Below are 12,153 nucleotides of genomic sequence, written 5' to 3'. Positions count from 1 at the left end.
GCCACAGCCCTCAATTTGCAAGACCTGAGAAAGGCTGTTAAGGACAGGACATTTTGGAGGACATTGATTCATAGGGTCACCATGAGTTGGAAGCGACTTGATGGCACTTAACACACAAAACTGTATTAGTGACTCACACAGGGGTGCAGCAGGCAGCCTCTAAATGTTTTACTGCTTGTGGCATGTCAATGTGTCATTGACCAAAGTTTGCAAATGAGGGAAGTAGACACCCTTATTGCAGTTAGTTGGTTGTGAAGACAGCCCACATCTCCAGTTTGACCTTGAAGCAATTTCTAAAGTAGTATCTCAAATATTACAGAGGCAGAAACTACACTGCTGTAGCAAACAGGTTGTATTTCCATAAAACTGGAAAGTGGATTTTCAAGAGCTGAAGTGTATGCTGCAGACATGCCAACAGCATGTAGTTTCTGAATCTGAAATACTCAGCTGCAAGGGGAAATATCACAATTCACAGACAAAACAAACATTTACATTCAAACTATTCATACTGGTCTAGCTGTCTTGTGAGTCATTCTGTTACTCAAACTTGACACAGTTAATGCAGATCGAGAACTGGGGTAAAGAGTGGGGTTCCCAAACCTGGATAAAAATGTTACGTCCCTGAGAGACAGCGTGATGTAGTGGTTAGGAGCAGCAGACTCTAACCTGGAGAACCGGGTTTGATTCTCCGCTCCTCCACATGAGTGGTGGACACTGATCTGGAGAACCAGGTTCGATGCCCCACTCCTCCACATGAAGCCTGCTGCGTGACCTTGGGCTAGTCACAGTTCTCTCAAAACTCTCTCCGCCCCTCCTACCTCACAAGGTGTCTGTTGTGAGGAGGGGAAAGGAAGGTGATTGTAAGCCGGTTTGATTCTTCCTTAAGTGGGAGAGAAAGTTGGCATATCAAAGCCAACTCTTCTTCTTCTTTAATTCAGGGATATTATTTACAAGGTAATATTATTTACTTCTAATCCATGAAAATCTTCAACTCCACATTGCCTCTTATTAAGCCTCTGTTAAAGAGAGGGGAACTTTTCCCCTCCAGGCCTTTTGGCAACCCTATTTCTCCCTATTTCATCTTCAAACACTCTTGGGAGGGATAACTAAGGTTCATTTCATAATACTGTTAAGGCCTGGGCTCAGCGGAAGAATATCTGCCTTTGATGCCGAAGGTCCCAAGTTCAGTCAGTCTCTGGCATCTTCAGTTAAGATGCGCCACCTGATACGTGAAGCAAAAGACCTTGGCCTCAGAGATCCCGTCTCCCACAGATCCCTGTACACTAAACCTCTTGATACAGAGCAATGTAAATGAGTTTCTTTTGTTTCAGAGGGTAGCCATGTTGGTCCCCAGTAGAACAGGTAGGCCTTTTATGCATGGCTCTTTCCCTTGCAGTCTCCAGGTGAGAGGCTGTGGCTCAGCGGTAGAGCCTCTGCTGGGCGTGCAGAAGGTCCCCAGGTTCAATCCCCGGCATCTCCAGTTGAAGGGACCGGGCAAGTAGGTGATGTGAAAGGCCTCTGCCTGAGACCCCGGAGAGCTGCTGCTGGTCAGAGTGGACAATACTGACTTTGATGGACCAAGGGTCTGATTCAGTAGAAGGCAGCTTCATGTGTAATTCATGAAATAAGAATCCTGTGTCCCTGTTCAGCCCTGGGGGGTCAACTGTTCTGAACTTGAGTATGAACTCAAGAGAATAAACTTCAGACATTAAATTCTGACTGGGATATAAAGACTCAAGAGATCTCCATTCCTACTCGTGGCTGACGAAGGGAGCTTCGATTCTCAAAAGCTGATATCCTAAAAGGGATGTACTAAAACGAATGACAAGTCAGCCCATTGGAAGCAATGGGAGAGGCTGCACAGCCCATTGAAGATAATGGGAGGAGAGTGTGTCGGTTGACTTGCACTCTCTTCTCCCATTATCTTCAATGGGCTGTGCAGCCTCTCCCATTGCTTCCAATGGGCTGACTTGTCATTCGTTTTAGTACATCCCTCCTAAAACTAGGGCGGGCAGCTCAGGGTTGGGAAATACCTGGACATTTGGAGGGCGGAGCCTGAGAAGGGCGGGGTTTGGGGAGGGGCTTCAAAGGAGTACGAAGTCCACCTTCCAAAGCAGCCATTTTCTCCAGGTGAACAGATCGCCGTCGCCTGGAGATCCATTGCAATCCCAGGAGATCTCCAGCCACCACCTGGAAGTTGTAGTCAAAACCGGCTACATGTGCTACTCAGGAGTTGCGAATTCAGAGTGAAAGCACAAGCAAAAGTAAACCCACAATAAGGTTGCTGCAATACAATATTGCTGTTGAGAAAAAATATTCTCAATTTAATTCTCAATGTATTTTCCTAAACAGCAATATTGTATTGCAGCAACCTTATTGTGGGTTTACTTTTGCTTGTGCTTTCACTTTGGATTCGCACCACCTGGACGTTGGCAACCCTACCTGAATCGCTTGTGTCTCTTGGGTGCTACAAGAAAAGGCCCTGCTAGATCAGACCAAGGTCCATCAAGTCCAGCAGTCTGTCCACACAGTGGGCAACCAAACACCCCAGTGGGCAACCAAAGATCCCAGTGGGCAACCAAACACCCCAAAGCACAATGTGAGTTCTTAATCCCCTCTCCCCTTCTGCACCTTTTCCAGTCCATAAATTACCTGCAACTTGAACAGCTCCCCAGGTGTCTGGGACAGGCAGGGCGAGCAGGTGACTAGTGCGCCTGCGCAAGAGGAGGACGCGGGGGGGGAGGCGGCCGCTTCTCGGCCCTAGTGCGGCTGCGCGGGATCCAGCCCGGTCGTTCGCCTGAGCGCAATGGAAGGCGGCGAGGGGAGATGCTACTGCGCTTGCGTAGTAGGTAAAGACGGGAGGGTGACATCATAGAGGCAAACAAAGTTATAGATAGAGGCCATTTGTGCGCATGGGAGGCTTTGCTGCTCTCCAGATGCACATTTTCCCCATCTGAATTCTCTGCATGGGGGCTTATTGTTGAGTTCTGAGTATTTGGATGGGGAAAATGTGCATCTCAAGAGTGGCAAATCCACAGCAAAACCTCCCCTGCATAGGCCACTTATGCACGGGAGGCTTTGCCTTGGATTTGCTGCTCTCTGGATGCACATTTTCCCCATCTGAATTCTCTGCATGGGGGCTTATTGTTGAGTTTTGAGTATTTGGAAGGGGGAAATGTGCATCTCAAGAGTGGCAAATCCACAGCAAAACCTCCCCTGCATAGGCCACTTATGCACGGGAGGCTTTGCCTTGGATTTGCTGCTCTCTGGATGCACCTTTCCCCCCATCTGAATTCTCAGATCTCCGCAATGGGGGCTTATTTTTGAGTTATTTTGAGAACACGGATGGGAAAACTGCAGCTATTGCCAAGGCAAAACCTCCCATGCATAAATGGTCTATAGTTTTCACTTCCGGATTCCATTCGAAGGCCACCCTATGCGGGGCAAGAATGAAAAAAAAAGGTGGAGGGTCGCTTTCCGTGCCCCTTCCTTCCAAATGACGCTACCAGAGAACAATTTTTTAAAAAGGGACTCGGTGAAATCCAAATCTCCACGGCGCTGGGCTGTGACCCTTTGCCTTGGTTGCTTGCCTACCCGGTCCGACCCACTCACTTTGGAACCGGACGTGCAGCTTAACGCCCGGCAACTTTCCCTTACCGCTAAGGCTTGTGTGACGCAATGCGGCGGAGCGCGGGCGGGGGGGGACCTCGCGATACACTGCGCCTGCGCGTCGGCGGGGCTGGTTGCCCGGGAAACGGGGGGGCGGGAGATGTAAACAACTTTCTTCGCTGGGTTTGCTGAGCATCTTGGAGGAGGAGGCGAAATGGTGAGAAGAGAGGAGGGAGAGCATTGCATTGCATGGCATTTGCATTGGCAAAGCCCTTTATATTGGGGGGGGGATTGGAAACCTGTGGGTGGGGCCCCTATCTGCATAAATCTCCATATGCAAATATATGCATTAAACGCATGCAAGCTTCCCTCTTAACTACAACTTTTTGACAAAACGCTTCCGCAGAATCCACGGGGCCATATTCTTCTTTTTATTATTATTATTATATTGTTTTTATGGATATATTAAATGAAGAAATATATATATATATGTGTGTGTGTGTGTGTGTGTATATATATATATATATATATATATATATATATATATATATATACACATATATATGTGTGTGTGTGTGTGTATATATATATATGTATATGTATATTTCTTCATTTAATATATCCATAAAAACAATATAATAATAATAAAGAGAAAAACAAATGGTATTTCCAATTTAACGATCAGATGACTTCCCCCTCTCCCTCTTCCGTCTAAAATTAAATTGTATAACCTTTTGCCCACGGCACTAATCCCAATATTATTTTAATTAATCCGTTCTTGTCATATCCAACATTATGAAATCAATACCTAATATAAAAAATTAATACAAAGTATGAATAAGGGATTAGATCAACGAGTATCCTTTAAACGGTCCCGCTAAAAAATAATATTTCACACTACATTCTCCAAGCCTCCCATTCGCCCCAAAATTGTTCATTATCATTCTGATTTATCAAAGCTGGGCCATATTCTTGATGTGTTTTATAATATTACCTTCTGCAAAATATACAATGGGGCGCGCTTAAAACACATCTTTTTATTTTTTTTTGCGTTGAATTAACTATTCCTCCATTTAAGGAATGAGGTGGTATAAGGCCCACTGGAGTCCAAGTGAGAAAGGCCGACTATAAACAACGTCAACAAATAATAATAAATTAACACACAATTTCCTGGGGCTTATCCTCTTGATATGGGAGAAGAATTTAAGTGCCAGTCTGAGTCAATCAGTATATATTAGGTCCTGGGGAGTTTGACCTGGGAGGTGGAGCCTAATACAATGGGGTGGAGCCTGGGTATCAATGGGGTATGTCATAAGAACATAAGGAAAGCCCTGCTGGATCAGAACAAGGCCCATCAAGTCCAGCGGTCTGTTCATACAGTGGCCAACCAGGTGCCTCTAGGAAGCCCACAAACAAGACAACTAAAGCAGCATTATCCTGCCTGCGTTCCACAGTAGTAATAATGGACGAGTAGAAAAGGGCAAGAGTCCAGTTGCACCTTAAAGACTAACAAAAATATTTTCTGGCAGGGTATGAGCTTTCGTGAGCCATAGCTCACTTCTTCAGATACAGCTAGAATGTGAATCCATCTGTCTTTAAGTAGAGGAGAGTGAATTCAGACAAGCATTAGTATGTAAATGTGAATAGCAGGCGTGATGGGATTAGGTGTGGTCTGCAGAAGAGTCTGTGATGTCCAGGGGAGAGATGGGTGTGGAGAAATCAGCATTGGTCATGAGCCATGAATGCAAGGTCTTTATTCAGCCCTGGTAAATGCATTGACTTTAGTTTGAATATCAACTGTAATTCAGCAGTTTCTCTTTCCAATCTCCCTTTGAAATTCCTTTGTAAGAGAACTGCTACTCTTAAATGTGCAACAGAATGTCCTGGAAGGTTGAAATGTTCTCCCACTGTGAATAATAATGGAAGACTTTAACTACCCTCATATTGACTGGATACATGCATGCTCCAGTCAAGCCAAAGAGATAAAATTTTTAGACATCCTCAATGACCGTGTCCTCAAACAGTTGGTCATAGACCCAACCAGAGGAGAGGCCAGCCTGGATTTAATACTCCATGGTGCTGCCAGCAGCTTAGTGTGGGATGTGGATGTAGTTGAGTCGGTTGGCAATAGTGACCGCAATGGCATCACATTTAATGTCTATGTCATGACTTGGAGGGGCCCCCCAGAAAGGGCTGTGGAGATTGACTTAGCATGAAGGCATAGCAGATGGCAGAAGCTCTCAAATCAATGACATAATAGATTGCCCCTTAACTGTAGTTCCCCGTTCTGAAATTTTAATGCCTCGAAATCCTGAGGAGGGTAATACCCTGAAACTTCATCTCAGATCTAGTATTTTTGTTGTATAGATGTATATATATGTTCTTATATGGTATAATATTCTTCTCATGGTAGCCAAATGTCAGGAGAAAGGATGCCAATTTTGGTTTAGAGGAAGATTCGAATCCAGTAGCTCCTTAAAGACCAACAAGGTTTCCAGAGTGTAAGCTTTCCAGAGGGAGGTTTTGACTCTGGAAATCTTGTTGGTCATTAAGGTCCTACTGGGCTCGAATCTTGCTCTTCTACTGCAGACCAACATGGCTACCCCTGCCTGGAGCTGTACAAAACCCAAAGGTGGCACCTTTACCTTTAGCATCTGCAGAACAGGCAGCAATTCAACTGATGATTGCTTTCCAATTCCCTGTGTCTGTTTTCTTTCCTGTGAAGGATGCCCACACCTTAGGGTTGCCAACCACCTGGTCAGGTCCTGGAGATCTTCCGGAATTACAACTGATCTCCAGACCACAGAGATCAGCTCCCCTGGAGAAAACAGCCACTTTGGAAGGTGTAGCATTATATCTCACTCAGGTCCATCTCAAACCCTGCCCTCCCCGGGCTCCACACCCAAACCAGGAATTTCCCAACCCGGAATTGGCAACCCTACCACACTCCCACTTCAGTGGTTTCCCCCTGTCCACATCCAATTTAGAAGCATTTTCCAATGCAGCCCAGGGAAAGACAGCAGAACCTGACCTGCAAGCACAGCTCCTTCCCATGAGCGTCTTTGGCTTATGACTTCGGTGTCTCAGATCTTGGTGGTGGCATCTGAAATATTTTTTTTTCTCCAGCCTTGACTTAATTTTACTCTGATTAATGCACTTCCCTGACCTTTTCTGTTCTCTTTTCTTCCAACATTTAGGGCCCAAAGAAAAAGGTATGTAGGTAGATCGCTAGACTTGTCAGGGAACATTTGCTGTAGATTAACTGTAATTATTGTACTGCAGTCTTAAAGCTTGTGATGCCATCTTAATATTAATGGGCAAATCCTTCGGTTCAGGAATCCAGGACTTCTGAGAGCCACCATAGGCCCTCAGACAAAAGTTTCTTCTGGGTTTCTTGTCACACCATTCTGACTCCCCACACACATTTTTTTTTGCCATCAAGTCACAGCTGATTTATGGCGCCCCCATAGGGTGTTCAAGACAAGATGTTCAGAGGTGGCTTGCCATTGCCTGCCTCTGTGTCACGCCCTTGGTATTCCTTGGAGGTCTCCCATCCAAATACTTGCCAGGGTCGAGGCTGAGAGGGTGTGACTGGCTCAAAGTCACCCAGCAAGTTTCCATGGTGCAAGTGGGGATTCGAACCTGGGTTTCCCAGATCCCAGTCTGACATTAGGAAGAACTTTCTAACAGAGCGGTTCCTCAGTGGAACAGGCTTCCTCGGGAGGTGGTGAGCTCTCCTTCCCTGGAGGATTTTAAACAGAGGCTAGATGGCCGTCTGTCAGCAATGCTGATTCTATGACCTTAGGCAGATCATGAGAGGGAGGGCACCTTGGCCATCTTCTGGGCATGGAGTAAGGGTCATTGGAGATTTGGAATTTCCTGCATTGTGCAGGGGCTTGGACTAGATGTCCCTGGTGGTCCCTTCCAACTCTATGATTCTATGACACTTAAACCACTACACCACAATGGCTCTCCTGCACACGCATTATTTGAAAACAAATCACGTGACCTGCTTGACTTCATGAAACCCCAGAACTTTGTCCTCCCCAATCTACCAGCAGTCTTGCAGGAATCATTGAGTGAAGTGTAGGCCACCTTCTGGGCAAGGAGTAGGGGTCACTGGGGGTGTGGTGGGGGGAGGTAGTTTTGAATTTCCTGCATTGTATGGGGGGTTGGAACTAGATGACTCTGGTGGTCCCTTCCGACTATGATTCTAACTATATACTCAAGAAATACTTTCAAATTTTCATAAAAATCAGAGGTTGATCTATAATTGACTAAAGATGTTAACTTAGTTGCATATTCTGCTACTTTATCTGTCCATTCAGGTACATCTGGGTGCTCCTCAGCTTTCCACTTTCTTGCATACTCCACTCTTGCCTCTGTTCACCATCTACTTAAATAGTTCATTATATTGTCTGGAAAAATATTTAAAAACATACTTTTTGAATCTAGGATAAATTTGACTTTCAGTATTCTTTGCATTTCATCACGTGTGGTTTTCCAATATTTTCTTGCTTTCTTGCAAGACCACCAAATATGATAGAACGTCGCATCTGTGCTTTGACATTTCCAGCACTTTCCCTCAAATCCCTTATTTGCCTTAACAATATCTTTTGGCATTATATACCATCTAAAGTACATTTTATACCAATTTTCTCTAAGCATTTGACATTTTGTAAATTTAATTTCTTTTAACCATAGATTCTCCCACTGAGTCATATCTATAACCTCCTTTGATGTAAAAAAATTGAGAAATAGATGCTGCATCATTGTCTTATCATGGTTATTTTCTGACATTCTTCAATTTTTGTATTGGATAACGTTATTATCTGAACGTCGGCTTGCAGGGAGATAAAATACATTAAGCTCTCTGTGTGTATATATGTGTGTATGTGTGTTTTAATAAGTGATCTGAATGTATTTCCATTTTTTATATTTATAACTCACATTCAGTCCACTGGCAGCGGTGGCAAAAAGAAACCCAGCAAAGCCGATCGGCTGAGGATGCAGAGAGAGGAGGAGGAGCGGAGGCTGTTCGAGGAACGTACGGTGCATTTCACGCCATTATTCAGTCAAATAAATTCTGTGCCTTGGTCTGTGATCATCTTAGGAGAATAATGGGGGGGGGATTTATCCTACCACTTTGCTCAGCCGAGCGTGGTCCCTTAAGCAGAGGCTAGATGGCCATCTGACAGCAATGCTGATTCTGTAAACTTAGGCAGATCATGAGAGGGAGGGCAGGAAGGGATGCATCAGTGTTTGGCTCTCGTGGTCCTTTTTACATGCCCAGAGTAGTGCTGATCGCTGCTTTGGGATCAGGAAGCAATTTTCTTCCAGGCCAGATTGGCCAGGGATCCTGAAGAGTCCCCTACCCCCCATCTTCATTTCACCTCCTTTCGTTTTCCAGAGCAGGCCCGCTTACGGGCCGAGCGAGAAGAAGCTGAAAGGCTCGAGAGGGAACGGATCGAAAGAGAGAAAACGGAACGACTGGAGGCCAAAGTGAGTTCATGCACTCCTCACCCAACACTTGATGCAAAAGCTTTGTCAGCCGCTATAATACACAGGCTTGTGGACTTCTCATCAGCATCTCTCTTGCTGGTATTGGTTTCTCGACTCCTACACACGAAGCCTGCTGGGTGACCTTGGGCTAGCCACAGCTCTCTCTCTCAGCCCCACCTACCGCACAGGATGTCTATTGTGGGGAGGGAAAGGGAAGGTGATTGTGAGCCGGTTTGATTCTTCCTTAAGTGGTAGAGAAAGTCGGCATATAAAAACCAACTCTTCTTCTTCTTCTTCTTCATTCTTCTTTCGTCTTCTTTTTTTTAAACCATGTATTCTTCACTGTTTGTCATCAGGTTTTATCTCAGGTGCTGTTAATGTTCAGATGCTGGCTTTAGTTAGTTTGGTGGCATGTGGGCTGTAAGCCACCTGTAGCATGAACGGCTAGATTCGAGTCTAGTAGCACTTTAGAGACCAATCAAATGTTCAGGATATGAGCTTTCAAGAGTCAGAGTTCCCTTCATTAGATACCTGATGAAGGGATCTTGTGAGTCTAGCAAGCTTATACCCCACAGATCTTGTTGATCTCTAAAGCACTACTGGACTGGAATCTAGCTCTTCTACTGCAGACCCTCATGGCTACCATCCCCAAAACGATCTTAAATGTAAAGCGAGCCCCCTTCTACATGAAGAAATGTCGCATACATTCAAGCATGTGAACACAGCCAGGGACTGCAGTCCTTCATCCTGGCACTCAGAACACTCTGAACTGGATTTCCACGTCGTAACCAAGCAGGCGTCGGACTGCTGCGCATACGGCATTTTCATCTTTCCAAATTTGCCATTAAGAAGAAGATTTGGTTTTTACATGCTGACTTTCTCTACCACTTAAGGGAGAATCAAACTGGCTTACAATCACCTTCCCTTCCCCTCCCCACAACAGACACCCTGTGAGATAGGTGGGGCTGAGAAAGTGTAGAGAGAACTGTGACTAGCCCAAGGTCACCCAGCTGGCTTCATGTGGAGGAGTTCAAACCCAGTTCTCCAGATCTGAGTCCACCACTCCAAACCACTGCTCTTAACCACCACACCACGCTGACTTTTAAGTGCTCAGAACAAAGTAAAATAACATCCTCTTTCCTTGGTGGCGTCCTATACAGGATCAAGAGCGGCGAGGGCTTGAACTGGCTGAACTTAGTGTCATGGAAGAAAAGTTTTTGATCGCAATCCGGTGGAAAGCGGAGTTCCGAGCCTCCGCTAAGGTATACTTGGTTTACAAATTGCCCTGTGTGAAGAGCGGTTGTTATCACTTGAGTGATGACAGCACCTTACATACCAACAAGATGGCCAGGGTATACGCTTGTGAGAGTCAAACTTCCCTTCGTCAGATACGTGATATCCCTTAATCGGATACTGAGAGCTTTGACTCTCGAAAGTTTATACCCTAGCTATCTGATTGGTCTCGAAGGTGCTACTGGACTCGAATCTTGCTCTTGTACTGCAGACCAGCACAGCTACCCACCTGAAGCAGACCACCCATAGGCAAGGTAGGGTTTTCTATATAATGGGGGAACTTCCCAGGAATGCAGAAAAATATAACTGGGCTTTTCCACATTCTCATTTTCCTCACTTGTAAGTTCCTGTTCTGCACATGGTTTGCTCCTTCTAGTGGTCTAGTCGATATCACACCGGTTTATCTCTGGTTAAAAACCTGCAGTTTAAATCTACAGGGAGATACGCTGGATATAAACAGGTGTAATATTAAAGCGACCACTAGAGAAAGCAAACCATCTGCAAAAGAAATGGAAACTTACTGAGGAAATGGAAACTTACAAGCGAGGAAAATGAGAATGTGGAAAAGCCCTTTGTAAATTCACTAGAAACAAACAAGCAAGCCAGAACTTGCTTGAGGATGTGCATGAGCTAGGAGGCCTAGAATGTTGAGTCAGTTAAGGAAAAATAGCAGTGGGTGATGGGAAATGAGAGCATATAGGATCCTTGCAGGAGGGATTTGAATGTGTGGTAAGGGGGATTTGCAAATCGGTTCTCTCGTCTTTTCCACAAACTTCACTCCTTGTGCAAGTCCTTTCTCCGCCTAGTAGAAAGCTTATGATCAAGTTCAGGTTCCTTCTTGAAACATAGGAATCAACAAAACATTTTAAAGACCAGAGTTCGCATGCAGCTTTCCACTCTGAAATTATAATTGTGGCAAAAGTAGAGTACCGCCCTAAAGGTTTAACGATGGTACAGGAGCACCGCCTGAAGGGATTAGTGTTAAAAGTGTTTTAAAAGTTTTGTCAAGGGAGGTGCTTCATTTTGACTAACTGGGGTGCTGCCATTCAGAACACCCACACATGAAGCGGCCTTATACTGAATCAGACCTGTAGTCCATCAAGGTCAGTACTGTCTACTCAGACCGGCAGCGGCTCTCCAGGGTCTCAGGCAGAGAAGTCTTTCACATCACCTACTTGCCTAGTCCTTTCAACTGGAGATGCCAGGGATTGTACCTGGGACCTTCTGCATGCCAAGCAGATATTCTACCTCTGAGCCATGGCCCTTGACCTGAATGGAACTCTCATATGGAGCTGCCTTATTCTGAATCAGACCCTTGGTCCATCAAGGTCAATATTGTCTACTCAGACTGGCAGCAGCTTTCCAGGGTCTCTGGCAGAGGTCTTTCACATCCCCTATTGCCTGGTCCTTTTACCTGGGGATTCCAAGAATTGAACTTGGGACCTTCTTGCTCTGCTGCTAAGCAGCGGCCCCTCCCAAATGGCCCATTTGTCATGGAAGGAAGTCATGTTCTGTAATTCTAAGAGTACTGCAGTGGCCAGAGCTATGATTACAGGCTCAGAGGTGCGACTACTCCATGCAGTTTCCTCACCTCATCACGCCAGCAGCAAAGAGCTGGGAAACACGTGGCATGGATGATGTTGTGTCATGAGTTTCAGGAATTAAATGTTCTCAGAAGAAGAGCGGAAAGTGGCAACAGGACAGTCCCTTTAGTCATTCTTCACCTTGTATAGTTCTGCTTTAAGCAAC

At 45.4% G+C, this 12,153-nt stretch overlaps 2 protein-coding genes across 2 annotated transcripts in view; one reads left to right on the top strand and one right to left on the bottom strand.

Moving 5' to 3' along the window:
* ETFRF1 (electron transfer flavoprotein regulatory factor 1) overlaps positions 1-12,153 on the bottom strand; it is a 95,239-nt gene that overhangs the window by 2,402 nt on the left and 80,684 nt on the right. The window lies entirely within an intron of this gene.
* Positions 4,887-12,153, top strand: part of DNAI7 (dynein axonemal intermediate chain 7) — a 31,392-nt gene continuing 24,125 nt past the window's right edge. Inside the window, exons 1-5 of the mRNA XM_056846614.1 lie at positions 4,887-4,913; positions 6,807-6,821; positions 8,566-8,661; positions 9,025-9,111; positions 10,272-10,373. Of these exons, the coding sequence (XP_056702592.1) occupies positions 4,887-4,913; positions 6,807-6,821; positions 8,566-8,661; positions 9,025-9,111; positions 10,272-10,373 (327 nt within the window). The remainder of the gene's footprint in view (positions 4,914-6,806; positions 6,822-8,565; positions 8,662-9,024; positions 9,112-10,271; positions 10,374-12,153) is intronic.

Source organism: Euleptes europaea, chromosome 3 (genome assembly GCF_029931775.1).
Source record: "Euleptes europaea isolate rEulEur1 chromosome 3, rEulEur1.hap1, whole genome shotgun sequence".
NCBI lineage: Eukaryota > Metazoa > Chordata > Lepidosauria > Squamata > Sphaerodactylidae > Euleptes > Euleptes europaea.
The sequence above is the reverse complement of the archived record's forward strand: the minus strand, read 5'-3'. Positions and strand labels throughout refer to the sequence as shown.